This window comes from Pelmatolapia mariae, linkage group LG5 (genome assembly GCF_036321145.2).
Source record: "Pelmatolapia mariae isolate MD_Pm_ZW linkage group LG5, Pm_UMD_F_2, whole genome shotgun sequence".
In the NCBI taxonomy this organism is placed as follows: Eukaryota; Metazoa; Chordata; class Actinopteri; order Cichliformes; family Cichlidae; genus Pelmatolapia; species Pelmatolapia mariae.
The window spans coordinates 21145060-21166843 of NC_086231.1; the positions used below are offsets into that span (position 1 = coordinate 21145060).

The window sequence follows — 21784 nt, forward strand, 5'->3', positions numbered from 1 at the left end:
AATGGTAGTACAGAAAACCCTGAGCATTGTGGCAATGCTGAACCCTCTTCAATAAAAGAGGAAACCAAGAGAAAAGTGACAAGCAGAAAAATGAAGGCACAAAGACGGGTAGAACTGGTTTGTAGCTGGTCTTGGCTGGTTCTGCTCTTTTTATCCCAGTGCTGGGGATTTAAACATTTGTGTATTCCTCCTTTGTGGCCCCCAGTGTCATAGCTTCCACCGCTGTTTATGCAGCAGACCAAAGGAGAGCATTCAGGGCAAGCCAGATAGGGGGCTTTAGACAACAGTGACCAGGAGATACATGTCACTGGGGCTTTTCTGGGCCTCTCATGTCAGCTGGTCAGCTAAGACAACAAAACACTACAGGATACCCAGGAAATAGAGTCCTGATGCAAAGCCCAGTGTGTCACAGCTAACTAAAAGATGTGTATGCTCATCTGAATGTAGACCTGTCAGCTGATGTGTTAATTATTCATGGCACTTGCCAAAACATCTATTTTAGTGGGAGCTTATTTTTGCTTTTGATTACAGGAGGAAATGTTGGCTAGTTTTACAGTCACGTTGATCTTGATTTACTTCCATTTCCAGTGTGTGGTTTAATAAAAAGTTAATTTAAAAAAAAGAAAATTTTAATTCAATTCACTGAAATTTTTCGCATTATTTTTCTGAATCGTCCAAGTTGTCTTTGCCATCCTCTTCTTAGCAGTGGATAAAATCATGAGCGTGATGTTTCAAGATACAGACACCTTTGAATGACCTCAGGGTTAACTGTGATTCTTCTCATTGTCTTGCTGTTTATTACATGCCAGAGAACTGCTATAATGTGGATAGTGGGCTGCCCAGTCATGGTCACCCTAAACTCCTATTTTTTTCTCTTACAGATCCACCGAGGGAAATAAGAGCTTCACTTTCTCACAAGAAGTAGAAAAGGTCACATAATTTCAAGGGACAAATTATTAGTTACTGTAGCAGATATGAGTGAGGATAAACCAGCAGAGACTGTGGAGAACACTCCAGCTGAGGCGAGTGCCATTCCTAATGGGAAAGGCCATGAGCCTGGGGAGGAAATCTCAGCATCAGCCAAAACACCACTCGCAGAGGACGGTGAAAAGTGAGTATACTATAGATTATTACAGTGTATACTTGTGTCAATAATGCACAACGATATACAACAATGCTTAACCAGTTTTTTTCCACTTAATTATGTTGTTGATATGCACTTTTCTTTTTTTGCGAAGGTAAAATGTCATGTGTTTTTACATTTAACAAGCAAATCCTAAATAATATCAGTGTTTGAGGTAATCTGGAAGCTACTATCAATGAAGTAGTAATTTAAAAACAAAAGGTAAAACAATGTTTGGAGTAAATTTGGATTTCTTTTATTTTGCTCATGTTGCCTTTGGAAAATACAGGTCCTTTAATATGATCTATTACTTATTTTTTAGTAGTCAAAGGTTGGTGTTGTTTCAATAAATCACTAAAACATTTTAAAGGTTTTAAAAAAAAATTATTCAGTCTTGGGTCTCAAAATTGCCTCTAATAAAACAGAACAAATTCTCATAGCAAGATAATGCCAGAGGTCAAGGAAAATGCCAAACTGGATTCTTGACCTTAAATGAAGTAAGTTGATTTCTTCAGTGGTTACTCTGACTTGAATCTTTACCTGTGGCAGTCCAAAGACAAAATACTGTATATGGGAATTTTGTATTTCAATCACTATACTCACAACACATTGAAGACAGATACAGTGCAGTAGATAAGTTTGTTCTTTCCAGTTAGACCGATTATTCTAACCTGCTGCTTGTGGCATCGCTGTGGCCTAGTCATTAGAGTGACTCTCATAACTGAAGGCACAACCCGTGTAACAGCAAATAATGCATGAATATTAAATGTCTTTTGAAGTGCCTTTAAGCAAAATATTCTCCTGTCGCCTTCTCGGTTACTGTACCGGAATTTGTGCTGGATAATGGAGTGAGCTCAGTGCCTAATTATCATGTCACTGGCTGTCTAGCAATACTTGTTGTATCCTGTGCCCATGTAATAGATGGGATAATTAAAGCGTCTCTCTTCAGGACACAGGCGATAATTTATAGACAATCCTTTCACTGTAGTGTTATTGCTCTTATTAAATTATGACTCTGGGTGTTGTTTTTCCACCTTGTGCTCTCGTTGGGTGATGGATGACCGCTCTCTACGCTGCTTGTAGGGAAACTGTAGCCAATAGTGCCCAGAATGCTAGGTACGTATGATGCAATAAAGGAGCAAAAAATGTTTCACAGTAAGTGTGTGGCATCTGTCTCACCTGTTTTCTCTCTGTGAAAATTAAGGCAGAAACACAGTAAGGCTGTTAATTTGAGTGTTTTTGCTCTTCGTGTGGCTCCTTTGTCTTCCTCTGACAGTTTTTGTAATTGTTAGTCCTAACAGGACTGAAAATGCAGACACCAATCTACCAGAGAGCCAGGAGTTCTTATCAGGCGTGGAGGAGAAGAAGACGACACGCTTTACAGATGTAAGTTCAAACGGCTTTATTAGAATTATAGGCAAAGCCTGCAAGTGCTTGAAGTTATAACACGCTTACTCTGGCCCTCTGTCTCTTGTCGGTTGCAGTTTGAAGGAAAAACCTCATTCGGGATGTCTGTCTTCAACTTGGGCAATGCAATCATGGGTAGTGGAATCCTAGGACTTGCGTATGCCATGGCCAACGCGGGCGTCGTCCTGTTTTTGTAAGTTGTTCATAAACGTCCGATCTGATGAACATGTTACTTACTTGATTGCACGTTAACCGCACTACATCACTGACACGTCTGATTCATTCCCTCCCTCTAAGGTCATTCCAGGTCGAGATCTGCGTCACTCATAATTAGCACCTAATTGAAAAATATAATTGTTTTGTATTAACCCAGCAGCAGAACTTCATTATGACACAGAAACCGATAACACCGGGCACATTTGTTTGATAAATAATGGCTCAGACAGATCGTCCTGGAACTCATTTACATGTGCTGTAAACAAGTACATTTGCAGTAACAGATGCAAAAAATTACAACTTTTTTTCTGTGCGGTTGTTATTCTACCTTCAGACAGTGCATGTGGGTGCTGTGTGTGAGAACAGCTTAACATTTAAAATAGCAGTGCAGTCTGTCAGATTAATGACGTCACAGTCCACTGCAGTTGTTATTTTCTGTCCAATTACATGCACTGGAGGTCTTTTGACCTTTCATTGACAGAGTTCCCATGCTCTCTATGCTTGATTGGGCCATTTATTTATTTATTGTTGGTTATGGTATTTGTTGAAAAGACAGAAGGCGATCAGAATGATCATGGGCCATCTGACCTCAGGAAATCAAATGATAGGGTGGGGTTAGGTTTCACAATGGGCTCACCCAAAACCTTGGCTGATTGTGACCTACACCTGTCTTCATACTTTGGCTCGTGTGATTAGGTAGAGGATCATTAGGGGGTCCATTGTCCCTCCTGGGGGGACACTCCCATAGGGCTTAAATCTGGGATTCTCCACCATTTGATCCTAGAACTGAAGAAGCTTCTCGGATGAGAGGTGAAACGTCTCAGAGTCCAGACGCTTTTCTTTCCAAGCTCCTTAGACCACGATGACCTGGATGACTGAGAACCTTCACAGACGATCAGAATGATCCTTAAAATCAACTAAATACTAAATTGCTTTAGATTTTGTTGTTGTGTCATCTCCTGGCATCATCCAGCATATTTTTATATCTTTCTGTCATGGTAGCTGCAACAATCACATGTTAAAGCCCAAAATCCCAATCTTTAATGCAAAGAGAGGGTCATACAGGTTCAGACAAGCAAACAAACGCACCGAGGCAAAAATCCAAAAACAACAAAAGCATCATTCATCTATAAAGCTCACTGGAAACACAAAGACGCTAGCAAAAATACTCGAGCAAAATCTCAACTCCGAACAAAAGAACTCAAGGAGAACAGAGTAGAAAATGTTGAAGGGAAACCACAAGACCGTCTCTCAAAGGAACGAGGGGACGCAGGGGAGTATATATACTGAGGGTGTGATACACGGGTGTGGCCGTAAACTGTCGGGACATAGGACAAAGAGCGGAAGCAGAACTAACGTGAGTTGGATGAAGGTGAACAATTATTAAAAAAAAAGACATGACACCGCCCTATCTGAATCCCAATCCATTATAGACAGGTCTACTGTATCCATGTATCCTATCTTAACATCAGTTTCATAATGATGTGATTTATAGTAAGACATAGTAATACTCTGGGGTACAATATAGCTTCTATTTCTTTTTTAAAACAACAATATTAAAGCTAACGTGTTGATTCTATACTGGACTGATGAGCTGTCAAAGCTTTGCATGGTTTGTGGGGTCTTAATGTGCATGTTCACAAAGCTTATAGTTTGAAGATTAATCTGTTTTATTGCACAGTTCTGAAAAATAATCAGGTTTGTGTTTCTAGAGGATAATCCCCATGGGTGGAATCAGCACTTTCACTCATCTTCTTGTCTTCTTGTCATCCCTGATTGATGGTGCGAGACTGTAAGGTGGCTGGTGCTGAACCTGCACATCTTTCTTTGAATGATTAAAGGGCACTGTTCTAAGACGCATAGCACTCAATTTCTTAGAGATTTCTTACAGCCACAGTTTATTGAACTGTCCTTCAGTTAAAGTGAAACGTCAAGCAATAAAATGTATAGTAGCGCTGTGTCTTTGGTGTGCTTGAGGCTTGATGATCGATCTTTAAATGCTATTCAAGGATACTACATCCTTGTTTCTAAATGTAAACCTGTCTTGATCCAAACTGTTTCATTAGTTTGTGCCGTACAGCCAACCAGTGATCATTTAACAATGTTTAATTTAAAAATTGAAATCTAAGGCCTCGCTTATTTCAGCAAGACATTGCCAAGCTGCAATGCACACAAAATGTAGTTATGCTGCCCATATAGCAACACCATGCATCTGTGCTGAAAGCTTGCAGTCCAAATCAGGAACACTATAAAAAACTGGTGCTACAATAGAAAATGAAGAATATGAAAAAATAGTCGACATGCCATTAATATGTTGCCTTTGAACAGTTTTCAAGTGGATAGGTGCATTTTTTACAGCATCCAAACCTTTTGTATTTGTGATGTTATTTCCAAGGCAATTATGTGTGCGTATAGAAAGCGCCTTATTTTGAACTTTGTTTTTGTGAATGCAATAGAATTTTGCTTGACAGTAACCAATAGCTGAATCTAACTCATAGCAAATAAGCATGTGCGAGTTTATAGTACGTGACCAAATGAAACAAGTAGTGTCTATTTATCCATCCTGTTATAGATGAAAGCCTCTTCCTTTTTGTCTTTTTGTCCATATCTGTATGATCTTGTACCAAACAATAGAGCAGCAACTGAGAAACAAAGTCAGGATCAGAGACACCATTTGGCAAGAAATGCTGGAAATGTTTCTATGCTCTAGATAGGGCTTCAGGCTGTCGATTTCTTCAGAAGTCCCATATAATCTTTTATTAAATGGACTGGTACTTATATAGTGCTTTTTTTTTTACTCAATTTGAGCACTCAAAGCACTTTATTACTATGAGCTTCATGTACACAAGTGCTGTTTTCCTTATCCTACGGCTTTCACCCAGGGATTCTTTGACATGCAGGATGGTGGAGTCAGCGAACCGCTAACCCCGTTTTTTTTTTTTTTTTTTTTTTTTTTTTTTTTTTTTGTCATACTATCATACAGTGAACTGGGTCATTCTGAATACAATACCAGTGTTTGCTCAAATAAGTGGAAAAAAGACAACAACATAATAATATAAATGAATGAACTACTATAAGCTAAATTGCATATGTTAATATGTAATTATTTAGGCCTGCAGGGCAACAACCCACATACGCTAAGTCATTATTGACTGTGTGTAAGTCAATAGTTACATGTATTTTAGTTGGCAAACTGTAGGGATGGCTGAACAATATGCATGCATGATGTTTACGCTCACTGAATACTTCATGAAGTACAGTTCAAAGTCACGTTCCACACTCGATTTAAACTTCAGCGGGTCGTCTTTACCATTTTCTGTATGCCTAAACGCATTAAGTTACTACAGTGTGATTGTCAGATTAAAAATTTGGGTTAGAGTGCAGTTGAATAGGTATACCTAATGAAGTGTCCAGTGAGTGTATACCTTGTATTTGTCTACTATCTGTAAATATTTATGGTGAATACTGACCAGATGTAAGGTGATTTAAGGTTCAGTTATATCTCCAGATGTTTTATATCACCCCGATTTTTGCTTGTGGGTGCTTAAGCGGGTCAGTGTCACTGGTCTGGGCAGGAATGCAGTGGGGTGGAAAGCTGAGAGCAGAACTACAGTGACCCAAGTGTGTCAGTCTGTCTGACTGTCAGCAGATCTGTCCTCCCACTGCCACTTGACTGACTAAATCCTTGCCCTCAAGTCAGCCCAGCATTCTTTCACATAGTTGGAAAAAAACCCCCAAACAAACAAAAAAAACTGTAAAGTGGCCAAGAGTTGAAGGAGAGGTTAAAGACCGGCTGCCTGGCCTTTCTAAAGCGAGGGAAATGGAGAGAGGAGGGCGTGTGAGAAAGAACATTAATAATGTTGCCAACAGTAACAGCAAAAGAGAAAGGAGAAAAATAGTTGGAATGAAGTGGACGGGGTCTGGGAAAGTCTGTATATCACGTGTGAAACTTAAACGAAATTCTTAAAATTGTGATATTTCTCTAAACTTCTCTTTTTAAAAAAAACCCAGTAAAATGTTAGAATATTACATTAAAGTACTGGCAAGTCATCCATACAAATACACATATCCATCTATAAATACAACACAAGTAGACCATGTTTTTGTGGTTACTCTGTGCATGTATATTTGTACACTAAGATTTTTCAAATCTTTGCTAATATCAGCTCTGATTTCTAAACAGAGACCACTGCAGATGGTCAGGCATCTGGAGCGGTCTCTGTTTGAACAATGGTGGCTTGAAAAAAACAGAAACTCAAAATAAAATATATTTTTTAATGAGCACAACAGTGAAATCTGTTTTTGAAACAGAATACAATTAGCCTGTTCCTGTGTCCAATTATATGAATCGAATTATCAAATAGAAAAGAGAAAAGAGAAGAAGAAAAATTGCATGCAAAACAAAAGATCCTCCTAAGGAAATAACTCAGTTCCTGAAAATGGAGAGAATGACATGTTGTGGCTGAAGTAGGTTATTTCCCACTGTGGAATAAAGAGAAGGATGATTACTGTTTACAAAGGATTTTTCTCATTCTCATTGTCTGTCAATCTTAGGACTGAAAATGTTTTTTTAAACAGCCCATCTGGTGTGTGAGCCGTTAGTTATGAGGCCAGAGGGGCACACAGGGTAACCTCCTTGGTTCAGCTGGAGTAACAATCTGGTATAAATTGAAGCCACAGGGACACCAGTTTTCCTACGCAACTATAGATAATGAAAGCTTATTGTGCACCTGTATAAATAACCTCTGGCATAATGTGCGGTGTAAAAGTGTTACATATAAAACCACATTTTTTTTTAGGGTTGTCGATTAGTCGTGACAGTTGGTGGGAGAAGTGACAGTAATGTTCATCTGATGTTGTCCTTTTGTTTCAGGTTACTGCTAACAGTGGTAGCAGTGCTTTCATCATATTCCATCCATTTACTGCTGAAGTCGTCTGGCATTGTAGGTACGTGTGGAGCTAAACGATGTGGATTTTCTCATTAGCATACATAAATTGATTGCAGTATCGAATGATTACAGTGTGTGAATCCTCTCTACTCTATGACCTGGATTTAATCCATAAATAATGTTCTTTTATCTCGCGGCCTTTATCCCTCAGGCATACGTGCATATGAGCAGCTTGGATACAGGGCGTTTGGCACCCCGGGGAAGATGGCGGCAGGTATCGCCATCACGCTGCAGAACATTGGGGGTGAGGTCACACACACTGCCACACTGTCTTTTCTATTATGTTATTTTCAGGGATATTTATATTATTATTGATATTATTATCTCCTGCAATATGTTTGTACTAACATATGTGCTTATATGTCTTGTCCGCAGCCATGTCCAGTTACCTTTACATAGTCAAATATGAGCTGCCTTTGGTCATCCAGGCTTTTCTAAAGGTGGACAAACCTGCAGGGTGAGTTACTAATGCACACAAAGTATAAAATACTACAAATATTTGTTTGCTCACTTTTGCAACGTTTGATATCAGATCCAGGGAGAACAGAAGGCGCAGAATGCAAATAGTACTCTATATAGTACTCTTCAAAAGTTTTGAGTGAACTCTCATTTATTTATATTTCATTGCAGTTTTTAAGGTGTTCTTGAGCGATAGTTCTACAGGCTTTCTGAAGGTCATTCAATATTTTTCTTTAGACAGTGGCTGCATTTTTGCTCATTGACCATCTTCAGATGAATGTTGCTTTTTTTGGTGCTCATGTTAAACCATCTAACACTGTTCTTTGACTCATTCAACAATGAAAAAGGCCCTCACTGAGTTTTGCATCTTCACATAACAGAAAACTTTGCAAAGAAACTATTTTAAATTGTATCTTTTGGCCCTTGTTACTAGCATGCTTTTACAAAAACACGTCATTTCCACCCATTTCTATATCCGAATCTACAACAATACGAGAGATAACAGAGGAAGGCATAAAATAGTATTTTTGCATCAACAAGACGATTCACAAAGAGCTACATCTCGACATGACGTGCAGTGTGTCCTTAAAAAAATTAAGGAAAATTGTCAAGTGCAGGACAAAAGAAGTGGCTGATTAAAAACTATTAGCAAACAGCAGATGGAGAGTATCTGAAATTTTGACATTTTTGTTGAATTTATTGTCAGTATGTAGAGAGGAAGGAGTGTAGCGTAACAGTGACTGTCTACAGCCATCTGTAAAACATGGTGGCAGCTGTGTCATGGTTTGGGGCTGCATTTCAGCCAGTTGTATTGGGGATTTTATGAAATTGATGGAATGTGGAAAAGTAGAGTCAGATTTTGATCCACCATGCAATACCATCTGGAAAGCGGCTGATTGGCTGATCCCAAACACACTGCCACTGCAATAAAAGCATATGTGGGTGTAAAAACACACAGTGGAACACAATCCATCACTGATAGGCCTCCCCTACACCTTGACATTATTGAAGCAGTGTGAGATCATCTTGATAGAGAATCAAACAAAATGCAACTAACATCCAAAGAAGAGCTTTGAATGTCCTCCAAGAAGAATGAAGAGCTGTTCCTGAATTTTCCCAGCAAAATATAAGAAAATTAGGGGTGGCTCAGCACTTTTCCACAGTACTGTATGTCAAAAATCTTTTCTTGTAAAATGTAAAAACTATATTTTGGTCTTGTCGTTCAAATTATAAATGCTACATTTCAATATTTTGCAAAAGTATGATAATGCACTTAAATCTGGGTCAGTATGACATTTGCTGACATCCACAAACCTCCTCACACTACAAAACGTAGTGTACTCTTCTCAATGGGACCTCATGCAGTCATTCTGCGTCAGCAAAGATTTCAGCATCTACAGAGGAGTCCTGCCAAGCTGCGGCAGTTGTCGGGCCTGGTGCTGCTCTGGATGCGCTGAGCAGCTGGCGTGAGAACAGCTGTCAGGGTCACCCCGGAGGAGGAGAGCACCGCGACCAACGAGAGCACTGACATCAAAACACCGCTAGACTCCACAGCTGAAAATGTAAACCATGGGATATCACTGGTTAGTGCAGGTGGTCTCAGGGACAAACAACACTCCCTTTCTTAGATGGGATTTCAAGTGTGATCCTGCCCTGTCAGCCTTTACCCCAATTAGAGCCTATCCTCACCTACCTTTTTGTTTTTGAGAGAAGGGGTTGAAGAAGGGGGGAGAAATGAGAGTGTACAAGTTACAGTTGTAAGTTACTCAGCCTTCAGACAAAGAGGCTTATGGAAATCTTTAAAGTGGAGGGACTGTTTCCTCCAAATTATAAAGCTTGCCACAAAAATAGTGCATGCACATTGTTGGCTTTTACCTTTAGAGTGGGGAAAGAAGGCTCACTGCTACATTTGCTCGTAAAAGTTTAGATTGTTATGTCACACTATATGCAGTCCCAGTAGAAGTAATGTACTGTGACACAGCGTCCACGTTGTTTTCTGGTCTCAGCTCTGTTTTTTCTGTGTAGCAGTCTCGGTGCTGTGGGTCAAGGTCAACAATCACTGTTTATTTGAAATGACAGGCTAGATTGTCCCAGTGGCATTTCATCCTGTCAGTGGGTGCGCGTTTATGTTGCCGGACTGTAGAGGGGGCGGTGAAAATGATAGGGGAGCATCACATCTCGTAACAAACGCAACCATATACTAAACTGTGAATTTAATTTAAATATAAATTTTGGCGTTCTCTGTCAAATGGTTTTGTTAAATCCTGCCGCTTATTGTAGCTTGTGCTGCTTGTGGTCTCTCACACAACCTCAACAAACATTTAAAATATTAACCTTAACATAGATCATTTCCTTTGTCTCGTATGCATGGGGTTGCATATATTTTGACCACCCTCTGCATATGTAAAGGTGTCCGTGTCCTTTTGTGTTTGGATGTCTTATGTTGCTAGCTCACATACACAATTAATGAACACTGGAGACTGTGTCAGCGTGTTTGATTACATGTTTGATCGCTCAGCTTATGATCAGGTTGCTGGTGCCTCAGTGTCCAGAGGGCTGTATCTATATGTTCTTATGGAGGTAAATTGTGATTCTACATCTGTCTTTTTTAGGGAATTGTGTGTGTGTGTGTGTGTGTGTGTGTTTGTGTGTGTGTGTGTGTGTGTGTGTGTGTGTGTGTGTACGGGTTCGTACTATCCTGGTGGGGACCAAAATCTGACTTTTACTATCCTGGTGGGGACTTTCTGCACCGTGGGGACCAAAATCCAGGTCCCCTCGGGGTTGAAAGCAATTTTCACACTCAAAATGCGGTTTTACTGTCAGGGTTACAATTAGGTTATGGTTAGGTTTAGGGTAAGGGTTAGGGTTAGGCATTCATTTTTAATAGTTAGGGTTAGGGTAAGGGGTTAGGGAAAGCATTATGTCAATGGGATGTCCCCACGAGTCTAGCAAACCAGACATGTGTGTGTGTGTGCGTGTGTGTGTGCGTGTTTCAGTGAGAGATTGTGTCCCATAGGCCAGATGGCTGCAGGGCAGGGTAAGAACAGGATAGACAAGGGATAGATGAGCCTGTTCTTTTCTAAGATACGTGACCGTGGGTGTGTATCCTGCAACAGATGTTGCATCTCTCACCTGACAGAAGGCTGGAAATGAATCACCCCATACTGTGTCCTGCTAAAAATAACTCACAGGTTTCTTCCTAGACGTTGCTCTTCATGTGACTGTAACGTGTGGCACGTTGTGTCAGGGGAGTCTGTTTTTTGTATGTTTTGCTCAACTCCACATATGAATCTCTTCTTTGTAGTCAAGTTTCTGTTTTTCCTGCTTTGCACAATATGTAGTCGTTCCCTGTGTTCCATATAACACTGATATGATATGCAATGATAGTCAGATTAAATACAGTCAAAAAAAGTATATTATCTAAACTCATAATATACTAATATAGAAGAACCTCCTTTATGACAACATCCATGTTTATGTCAGTGTCCATGTTCTTCAAAAGAACTTTGGGATTAATGTTACTGAGTATAGTCTTTGTTGAATGTGACTCTTATCGTAATTTGCAGAATAATAACAGCTCACAGGTCTAGAAATCCATTTAATTAGAGACATTAAAGTTAAACTTTTTATGTCCTGTCATGTCATGCCATGCAAGAGCCCCTAAAAACCCTCTCATAAAACTATTGAGGAACGTGACCTCTGTTTCCTTGTTACAGCCACAGCTTTTTGTGTCGTGTGCTTTGGGCAGCAAAGAGGCTTATATTTTCACCTCTAAATGTTTGACTTCAAGCCAGCTGAATTTTGTTTGTGCTCCTTTCTTTTCAGATGTGAATTAAACTGCTTGGCATATTTGTGGCGATAAAGAATAATCCTTTTTTTTAGCGTACTGTGTAAGGTGTTCACGCATTTTTTTTCTTATGCATCGTTTTGACATTTAGCTGTTTTTGTCTTGTGTTTCTGCCTCTCTGCAGTGAATGGTACCTGAATGGAAACTACCTTGTGATCATCGTATCTATTGCAGTAATATTACCACTGGCTCTCATGAAACAGCTAGGTGAGTGTGAAATGTCATGACTTTGTTTGGAGCAGGATTAAGTAGGAGCTTATTTTTTGCTGCTCATGCTAAACTGTGGCTCATACAAGGCCAAGCAAGGCAGTATATTAGAAATATGAATGCAGTTCTTCTCTCAGCATCCTGTTAGCTCGGCTGTTTTCCCTCAGAAAATGTTTCAAACAGAAGGAGGACCCCAGGAAAAGCTTAAAGCCTAGAGCTTAGTGCTAGCTGGCTTTAATTATGCAGCTTTAGAGAAGCTGCTGGCAGCAAAGCTGTGATGAAGAAGAATCCCTGATTGATAGAATGCTAACATTGCATTTTAGTGTTATTATAGCCCAGGGGTAACATAGACGAGCTCATTTAAGCCAAGTTTGTTTGACTTAAAATGATTCAGTATATGTTTTTGTGAAATGGTCTATTCTGGTCTAAACCTACACTCTGGTCTAAACTATCTTAGTCAAACCAACCTTAGATATTACAAAAAATTTGGCTCCTAAGATTTAAAATACTTAGCAATCAACGATGCTTTGAGTAGATTTATGTCCACTGTCAATGCTTAAACACTGAACCAAGCATATTGCCTAAATAAGAATTTCCTCTAACTCGTTTGATTAACTAATCTCATATCTTATAGTATTTTTTTTATCAAATATTTTAAGGCCCTTTCATAGATGTTTTTGTTTTGATTTTAGGACAGTGAATTCTCTCTCTGGATGATGCCCATGCTTTATTAATAGTTTTACTGGCGGCGAGAAGGTATTTCAGGGCCAAGTGAGATGTTTTTTTGTTTTTTTCCCTTTTTTAGCAAAGAGGACAAAACTCAAATGTAAGACACCAGAACCAAGGTCCCAAAACTACAGATCTTTGATATGAGAAGGTAAAGATAAGTTAAATAACTAAAGCTACATCCATAGGTTAAATGAAGCAGGTTAGCAAATAGCAGATAGGATCCAGGTTCAGTGGGGAAAAAAAGAAGCAAAATCTGAAAGAAACGCTACGAAACAGCTTCAACATTTAAAAAGTAAAACGTGAAAGAGAACTCCAAACAATGACACACCTCCTTCTTTGTCACATCCCATATTCCTCTTCTTTGTAGAAATTTGGAGGTACAATAAAGAGAAGAGTTCATTCATTTTCTAAACTACTACTCTTGTGGCACACATAGCATTTCAGAAAGACAGTCGGATGTCGTGCATAATAAAGCAGCACAAAATAAAATAAAGGGAAGGAAGAAAAAGGATATCTAGGTTGGAAATGACAAGAGGGTGCATATTTTCTGACCTCTTGTAAGAAGTCTGTGTCCTGTCGAGTCACTGACTGGAACAACAGAGCCAGTCGGTGCAGCAGTCTGACTCCACTAATGAGCTCTGAGCATATTAAGTCAGTTTATGCTGTGTGTTGTGCTGCTTTACCACACATGTGATTAGTTATTAGTGATACCTTAGATGTTTCTTATATTTCATGACGACATGAAAGGCTAATGAATCATTTGTGTTACAGGATATCTGGGATACACCAGTGGCTTTTCACTGAGCTGCATGGTGTTCTTCCTCATTGCTGTAAGTCCTCTGATTTTAGCAATGCACACATGTAAACGACGTGTCACATCTTTATTATTGTCTGTTGGGTGACAGCATAGTCAGATGCGCTGGGAGCCTCCCACCACCTATTTAGTATTCCCTACTGTCCCTACTCATTGCTATGGACTAATGTCTGCATGCGGCTGTTCCAGGCTGTGTTCTCTGTGTTTCTCTGACCTAGTTTTGGCTGCGTGAGCTATAATCCACTCTTTACTCTCTCTCTCTCTCTCACTCGCTCTCGTTTTCTCTCTGGGGGTCTCAGTGACATATTTTCTACCTGTTTATATATTAACTGCGTCCCAAAGCCTTTGTTTCTGCCTGACACGTTTCTCCTCTGCGACGAACAGGTCATCTACAAGAAGTTCAACGTCCCTTGTCCATTTACGGACTTTTCATTTAACGCTACCAGCACTACCAGCTGGATGAATGTCACAGATCCTGGTGGGGAGGAAGATCCTGCCTGTATTCCCAAAATGGCCAACCTCAACTCACAAGTAGGTTCACGCATGTCACTCACTCTGCAAATGCACCTCCACTGCCATGGCCACTGACAGCCACCCACTTATTTCACAGTCATCTTCAGCATGTTGCCAGTGCCACTTCACAGTCTAAGCATGGAAATCTTGGTTTGAAGCACTCAATTGCACTGAGCAAGAGATCAGGACATTTATCAAGCTTTTAACGCTAGACACAACCCAGATTAATTAAAGTCTTGAAGGTGGACAGTGACCCATGAGCTGTCTGAAGAAATTGCTTTGGCATTTGGGTTCCTATAGTAACATCACCAGGTTTGCCCTCTCTGGGCCAAAGAGACAGGTAATGAGTGAAATGGGAAAGGCCTGACATTTTACTAAGTACGTTTGTTTTGTTTTTTTCTTTACAAAGACTAGATACGTTCACAACAGGATGGTCTTCAAAGAACCTTAACCACAGCTAGATAAATTTATCAGTTCACTTTCTTTCCACGGCCTGTTCCAGGAAGCAGATTTAACAAACTGTGTGCGTAACCCTGAACTCTGAGTTTATAAACTCTGCAACCGGAAACTCCAGAACAGTGATCAGAGTTAACTCTGAGTATGTTCACATTGATTTATGAGCATGTTTGCGGGTAATAAAGAAGAGCCAACAAAAATGCCAGGATTCACCATGGCAACTGGTCAATAAAGACCAGAGCCTCAATTTTTATTCAGTGAAGCTAGAAATATGTGGAAGCATCTTAAGAGACAGGAAGCGAGGAAAAAATAATTTTACTCAGTGCTCATTTTCTCTTAAGCGATATAGCTGCAATGGAGCTTTTAGTTACCAGTCACTAAGACTCATTTTGGTTACCTCCAACAAAAAGGCATTTAGGTTCAAACTTTTAAAAATCTTTAGAATTAATCACTTGTGAACATATTTCATTATAAAATAGACTGAAAATGTTCTGACTCAATCTCACGCAAATATTTACTTCATCCCAACAAGATGCCAATAACAGGCATTTTTTCCATCAGTAAACAATTGCAACAAGACAAATGTTCATTGAGAAGTGTTTTCAGTTTCTATAGCTTCATTTTTTAAAAAAATTTTATTTGGACAATTTATTTAAGAATTGCCTCAGTAATGTACAGTAAGTGTTTCAGTGCTCTGGAACTGGACAGATGCCTTACTCTCTACAGAGTCACAGTGTTATAACCATGTAGTGTCATAATAACCATGTAGAGCTGATAATAAATCCATTAAGTCCTTTGATCACTGTCTCTCTCCTCTATAAGTCACTCTGATATGTATTTTGATATTGTCTATATGAAGGAGGAAGAAGAAACCCAGCCAGTGAAAAGGCTAGGTCCACAGCGTCTGTTACCACAGAGCTAAAAGTTTAAGAACAGAAACCAGAGAATTTCCATCAATTTAGGATTAACAACCTCAAGAACAAGCCCCAGAACATTGGCAAATGCTGACTATTTTTTCCTGATTTTTATGAAATCCTATCAGGATTTTATTAGGACCCCTTAATAAAGTATGAAACTTTCGTTGCCCAGGCTAGTAAGACCAATTCCTGCTGCTTAGCAGCTTACCAGTAAGGCATTCTTAAATAGGCTAAAGCTGGTCTACAGCCAGGCCCAAGTTAATCACAGGGAAACAATTAGCTCTCTGTGATGTGTCTCGGGGAGTATTGGGCAGTAAAAGCGCGAGGTTGGTGGTAAGACGTCTGGGATGGCGCTGCTGTATCTATGGTGACCTGTTGGGGTTCATTTTCAGACGGCCTACACCATCCCCATCCTGGCGTTCGCCTTTGTGTGCCATCCTGAGGTGCTCCCCATCTACACAGAGCTGCGCAAGTATGTTCTTATAATGCCAACTCCTGCTAAGTTCTTGGATAAGAAATAAATTGCATAACAAAGAGCAAAGCTACTGTGTCTGCTTTGTGCTTGGCTGATCATAACCTAGTCACATGCACTGCTTTCACTTTATTTTGAAGTATGTTGGCACTGCTTGAATGATGTAGCATGCTGTTAGTTTAAATGTATCATCCCGCTTTGACCCACTGGTGCTTTTAATTTGAATCTTTGCATATGCGTGCAAGAGAAGTAGCCCTGGAGCAGAAGACGGTATTTTATAGTAACTGGGCTACATGTTTTCTTTGTGGGCATAATACAGTAATGTTTTGTGTGTATCTGTGTTTGTTTTTGTGTGTGCGTGTTTATGACATCACATGGCAATATTTTCTGGTTTCAGTGCCACCAAGAAAAAGATGCAGCATGTGGCCAACATCTCCATTGCAATAATGTACATCATGTACTTCCTGGCTGCTCTTTTTGGATACCTAACTTTCTATGGTGAGGCCTGGTCCTCTATCTATCTATCTATCTATCTATCTATCTATCTATCTATCTATCTATCTATCTATCTATCTATCTATCTATCTATCTATCTATCTATCTATGGCTGTAGGCTGAAAAGAATAATAATGTTTCTATGCCCTCTAGTGGCCATACTGTACATCTAAAAAAGGCAAATTTCTCAAGGTTTTTAGATCTAGTAGCATATTACAGAGTCATTCACAATGCTAAATTTTTCCTCCTATTTATTTCTCATGTTATGCTCATACTCACATTAATTAATATACAAACAAGCAATGTAACCTAAGCATATTAGCAACAAGGACATAATGAAATCAATAAAATAAAAAGAATGAAAAGCAAACAAACATATTAATACAAACATTTAGTCTAGTACTACATGGAGATATAATCCCTTAACATAAAATAACGCATTCTGCATTGACTAAAATGCATTTAAAGACCTTCTATGTGTTCCTTAAACCTGCTCTGTTATCCTGTCCTCCTGTCTTCCAGGTGAAGTGGAAGCAGAGCTGCTCCACACATACAGCCGCATTGACCCGTACGACACTTTGATTTTGTGTGTGCGTGTGGCTGTGCTCACTGCTGTCACGCTCACTGTGCCAATTGTGCTCTTTCCTGTAAGTATGCTTTCAGGACTTAGTGTTTATTCATCAGCTGACACAAATTGTGCTTCTATGATATTTCATAGAAGCAGTGTGAAACAGTGAATTTTCCTTCTGTTTTTTTTAAGGTAAGGAGAGCGATCCAGCAGATGGCGTTTCCTAATAAGACATTCTACTGGCCTCGCCACATCGCCATTGCTTTCATTCTGCTCCTTTTCATCAACCTCCTGGTCATCTTTGCTCCCAACATACTGGGCATCTTTGGAGTCATTGGTAAGTTGTTTGGGTGGATTTACATATTAAAAGACCAACCTGTAAAACCCTGGTTGCTAGTAAAACTGTTTCCTTTGATGTGGCTTTATTTTGTTCTGACTGCCAAGTGTCAGCAATGGCTTACCTTCCTTAATACACCCCCACAACACAGTTACTCAAGTAAAAAAATCCATTTTGGTGAATTGTTCTTGATCAATTGACCATCTGCCAAACTTTTCAGCATTTAAATCTTTAATATTATTTTCAGTAGTGAAAAAAAATTGAATGTAACTACACCTGTTTTCCATTTTCTGTTCATTTCCATATGATTTATGTTACTACAGTCCTGTTAGAATGGTTTGGAGAACTTATTAAGGACCGAAGGGTGTTATCATTCACAGAGAATCAATTTCTGTTTTGCGTTTTCCAGGTGCTACGTCTGCTCCTTGCCTCATTTTCATCTTCCCTGCTGTCTTCTACATTCGCATTGTACCCAAAGAAGAGGAGCCACTGCGCTCCGTCCCCAAAATCCTGGTGAGCATATTGAGAAAGATAGAAAATTAAGTTCAGCGTTTAAAGCTGTCCCCACGCAGTATTGAGTTTTCATATTATTTTACAGTAGGTGCTTTGTGTAACACTGAAAGGAGGAAATGAGGAAAGGAATCAAAACTCCAGTTGAGAATTTCATCTGTAGTTTGCCAGATTTTAAATATATCAGAATTAAACAAAAGAAACTGCAGTGCATTTGAGATCATTTAAAAATCTTACTTTACCTACTGAGTCTATCAGAGAGTTTCATTTAGTTATCTTTATTGAGGTAACAATTCAGTAAAAAAAACAACAACAACAACAAAAACGGCCAAAATAAAAACAACTTTTGCCGTTCTCTTCGAAACTTTCTGTTTAATCTCTGACCGCGGCTGGGTGTGTTGAGACTTAACCCTGCAACCACACCCAGCAGTGACGTTAGGCTGTACCAGCACATGCAGGCACACACATCTGCATTAGTGAGGCAAAGGTGAGAAGTTAAACCAACTGGCAAAAGGCTCAAAAGAAACATTATTTACAAGGGATGCTATGATCATCTGTACAATGTAAACTGTGTTTATGGAACCATTTATAAAATTCACTAACATTAAAAGTTGTACCAGCCTCAGAAATCCTACATGGATGTGCATTATAACCACGTGAAGAAATCAACTCGGCCATATTTGTCTCCTGAGTACATGTTAGGTATCGTATCATTACATGTATAACTAAGATCTAATGACATGGAAACTCATAACATTTCCTATACTTAATTAATAAACTTTAACAAACTTTTAATTAATGACACTAAGTATTATTGTGCTGCAGTTTTGTCACAGATTCACCATCTGTGATGTGATACACGAGCACTAAGGCAGGTTTCACTTTAAACCCTTTGAAATGTTTTAAAGAGAGAAGGTGTCTCTTGATTGTACACCAAGTATTAAAAAAAGTCTTCATATTTAAAATTTTGTGAGTTTGTCCAATTAAGGTTGAGCCTCTGAATATGCAAGGCTATCTGTACATTAAAACTGAAGGTCTGCTCTTCAATCACATGTTACTGTTTGAATTGTACACGAGCTAAACTTAAAAAAACCCCAAAAAACAAACTGTGTTTACGGACATAACCGTAAAGTAAATGTGATGACACTCTGAGCTGATAACATAGTTACTTGCTCTCTTCACTGCTTGCCTCTCTTTAACTTGCGTTCTCCGTTTCTGTGCTCAGGCTGCCTGCTTTGCTGGGATTGGTTTCCTGTTTATGACAATGAGCCTCAGCTTTATCATCATTGACTGGACAACGGGGACCAGCAAAGCCAGCAGCGGTCACTAAGCACCACCTTCCGTTTCTTTTTTATTTTCAGGTTTTATATTGTTGGTTTAGTCTTGTGTTGTAATTTTACTGTTTTTACTTTGAATCACAGTTGATGTTGAAGATGCCCTCTCTTTCCCATTAGAAGGATATTGTCCACAGAGTGTAGAGTTTGGGGGGAGGGCTCTCGGTTCCTCGGCAAGTGCTCTCGCTCTGACGTGGTTGTATTACACTGCGCATCCTGTCAAACGTAGATCCAGGCCAGTAAGCTTTCGTGGAAGGCTCTTTGGGAATTCACCGAAAGAGCAGGTGCATAAAGACTGACGGTGACGCTTGGAGGCTGTGCCTTGTGAGAAAGGTGTTAAAGCAAACAGAAAAGCAACAATGTAGAAAGCTGCCGTCTTTATACACCTGCACCTATGTTAGTTATGAGCATCTGCTCCTCTCACTACTCAGATCTTATCCTAAGATTATCTATAGCTCTGCAAACTCTTACTTAGATTGTAATAAGCAGCCCTCCTTTTTAACTGTTGAATGAAATTGATTAATCAATAATTCTTTCATGATTCTCATGAATATTAGTATTATTATTATTATTATTGAAGTTATTTAAATGACTTAGTATGATTCATTATGTGCAATTGCAGAGACAAGTGATAGTAAAAGTGACATTACTGGACTGATAGAAAGAATAATTCAGCATCTTTGGAACTACTTACAGATAGATAGCACACCTATATCTTAATAGTAAATATGTATTTACAGCCAGTGCACAGTGAGTTTATTTTGGCACAAAGATTTCAAAATGTTGAATTATTCCTTCAAGGTGTGCTGCCTTTAGTTCCCACTTCCTTAACCTGTACTGCTGCTGATATTTTTTTATGTTTTTCTGGAGGGGGGGAGTTAAAATCCCCACCTCTGACAGAGCAGGGTGCAAAACCACAAAATATATGGCACAGTCAGCACATTTACTATGAGATTCCTACACAACATATACTAGATGTATATTTTTTATTATTAATCTCTACTTGATGAAAACCTCAGATGATGCAGTATAGACTAAAAGCTTGATCCTCAGCTCCTGCTAACTGAGGCTAGCAATACCAGAGAGAGAGAGAGAGAGAAAGGGTTTTAGCCGGGAGCCTTTTCAGTGGTTTTCGGGTGTCTGGGTTACACATTATGTGAAAGAACGCCAAGACGTTCTCTTTTCCAGTGTTACTGTGTAAATCACTATCACGAATGGTACCAGAAAACTCATCTGTGAGATTGTACAGACTGAAGACATAACTGAAATTGGGCAAGATTTCATTGTTACTTAGAAAAAGAAAATTGGGATGTGTTGTATTCGGAACATTTTACTGGAAGGAATCGGAGATAACCAAAATATCTATAAAATAACGACAACAGGGTCACTTTGTGAAGTGGTTAGTAAACATTTGAGTGTCCAGCACAAGCCTGATCTCTAACAGAACGACAGGGGTTTTCTTTCTCTTGAAAAGTCGCCGCTTAGCAATAGCACTTTTCTTTGATAAGCACAACTTCTTGTAGCATAAATACAGTGAAAGGCAAACACAATATATTCGATAGATGTGATTTTAAGGCCATGTCCTCTACATAACTAAATCTTAATGTAATGTAAGTGATGAATAAGTAACGTGTTGATGGTTGTCAGAAACTACTTGAAACGACTGCATTAAAGTTAGCTTCCCTGTAAAGCCCCTGTAATCATTTTCAGCTCTCGTCTGTTCTTTAAATGCAACGACTAATTTGTTGGATGTATTCTTGGAGGTTTTTAAATGTCTGTGTTTAAAAAAAAGAAAGAAAAATCTCTATGATATATATGACCTGTATGCATTTGTGTTGTTTAACCTGCACCTATACTCTGATCAGAAATCCTCTACCATTGATATCTTAACTGTTGTTTTAAACTCCATGTTTTATGTATAAGTTGAATCTGATTCAGTGATGAAACACACGATTATTGTTTTTGTTTTGTTTTTTCTTACATTTGTAGTCAGTGGTATTTTATCAGTGGTGTAGTCGGGTCATGTCTGACTTCCTTGCTGCTTCCTGAGAGTTGTTAGTGAGCTGCCTACAATTTCTTTTCTTTCGTTTTTTTTCCCATCATAATTTTTTTTACACCACACTACTATAAGTGCTGTGTGGGTAACTTAATATGTTATGTCTATTTGTTACACAACAAACCTCTTTTAATCCATTTTTAATAAATATTGTCTAGCTGTGATATGTATTTATGTATCTGTGTGGGGAAGAATCATCTGAATCAGCCACCTGTGCATAACTTAGTGTTTTGGTATTGTTTAACCAATGCAATGGTTATATTTATCTCCGACACCATGTTTTATCGGCCATGTATGTAATGTGACGTCATTAGGTAAATACAGTGAGTGTATAAGAGTTTATAAATGGTGCCCATGCACAAAAGCCTCACAACA

General features: G+C 39.1%; 1 protein-coding gene across 2 annotated transcripts in view; it reads left to right on the forward strand.

Moving 5' to 3' along the window:
* LOC134627775 (sodium-coupled neutral amino acid transporter 3-like) overlaps window positions 1-21784 on the forward strand; it is a 34892-nt gene extending 13108 nt beyond the window's left edge. Inside the window, exons 2-17 of one of the 2 annotated variants that reach the window (XM_063474158.1) lie at window positions 882-1111; window positions 2207-2239; window positions 2416-2509; window positions 2608-2723; window positions 7620-7693; window positions 7847-7939; window positions 8071-8152; window positions 12126-12208; window positions 13709-13767; window positions 14136-14282; window positions 16030-16109; window positions 16507-16607; window positions 17127-17251; window positions 17365-17509; window positions 17919-18022; window positions 19245-21784. In XM_063474158.1, coding sequence (XP_063330228.1) covers window positions 975-1111; window positions 2207-2239; window positions 2416-2509; window positions 2608-2723; window positions 7620-7693; window positions 7847-7939; window positions 8071-8152; window positions 12126-12208; window positions 13709-13767; window positions 14136-14282; window positions 16030-16109; window positions 16507-16607; window positions 17127-17251; window positions 17365-17509; window positions 17919-18022; window positions 19245-19349 — 1578 coding nt within the window. In that variant the 5' untranslated portion in view covers window positions 882-974 and the 3' untranslated portion in view covers window positions 19350-21784. The remainder of the gene's footprint in view (window positions 1-881; window positions 1112-2206; window positions 2240-2415; window positions 2510-2607; window positions 2724-7619; window positions 7694-7846; window positions 7940-8070; window positions 8153-12125; window positions 12209-13708; window positions 13768-14135; window positions 14283-16029; window positions 16110-16506; window positions 16608-17126; window positions 17252-17364; window positions 17510-17918; window positions 18023-19244) is intronic. The other variant, XM_063474159.1, reaches the window with a different exon arrangement.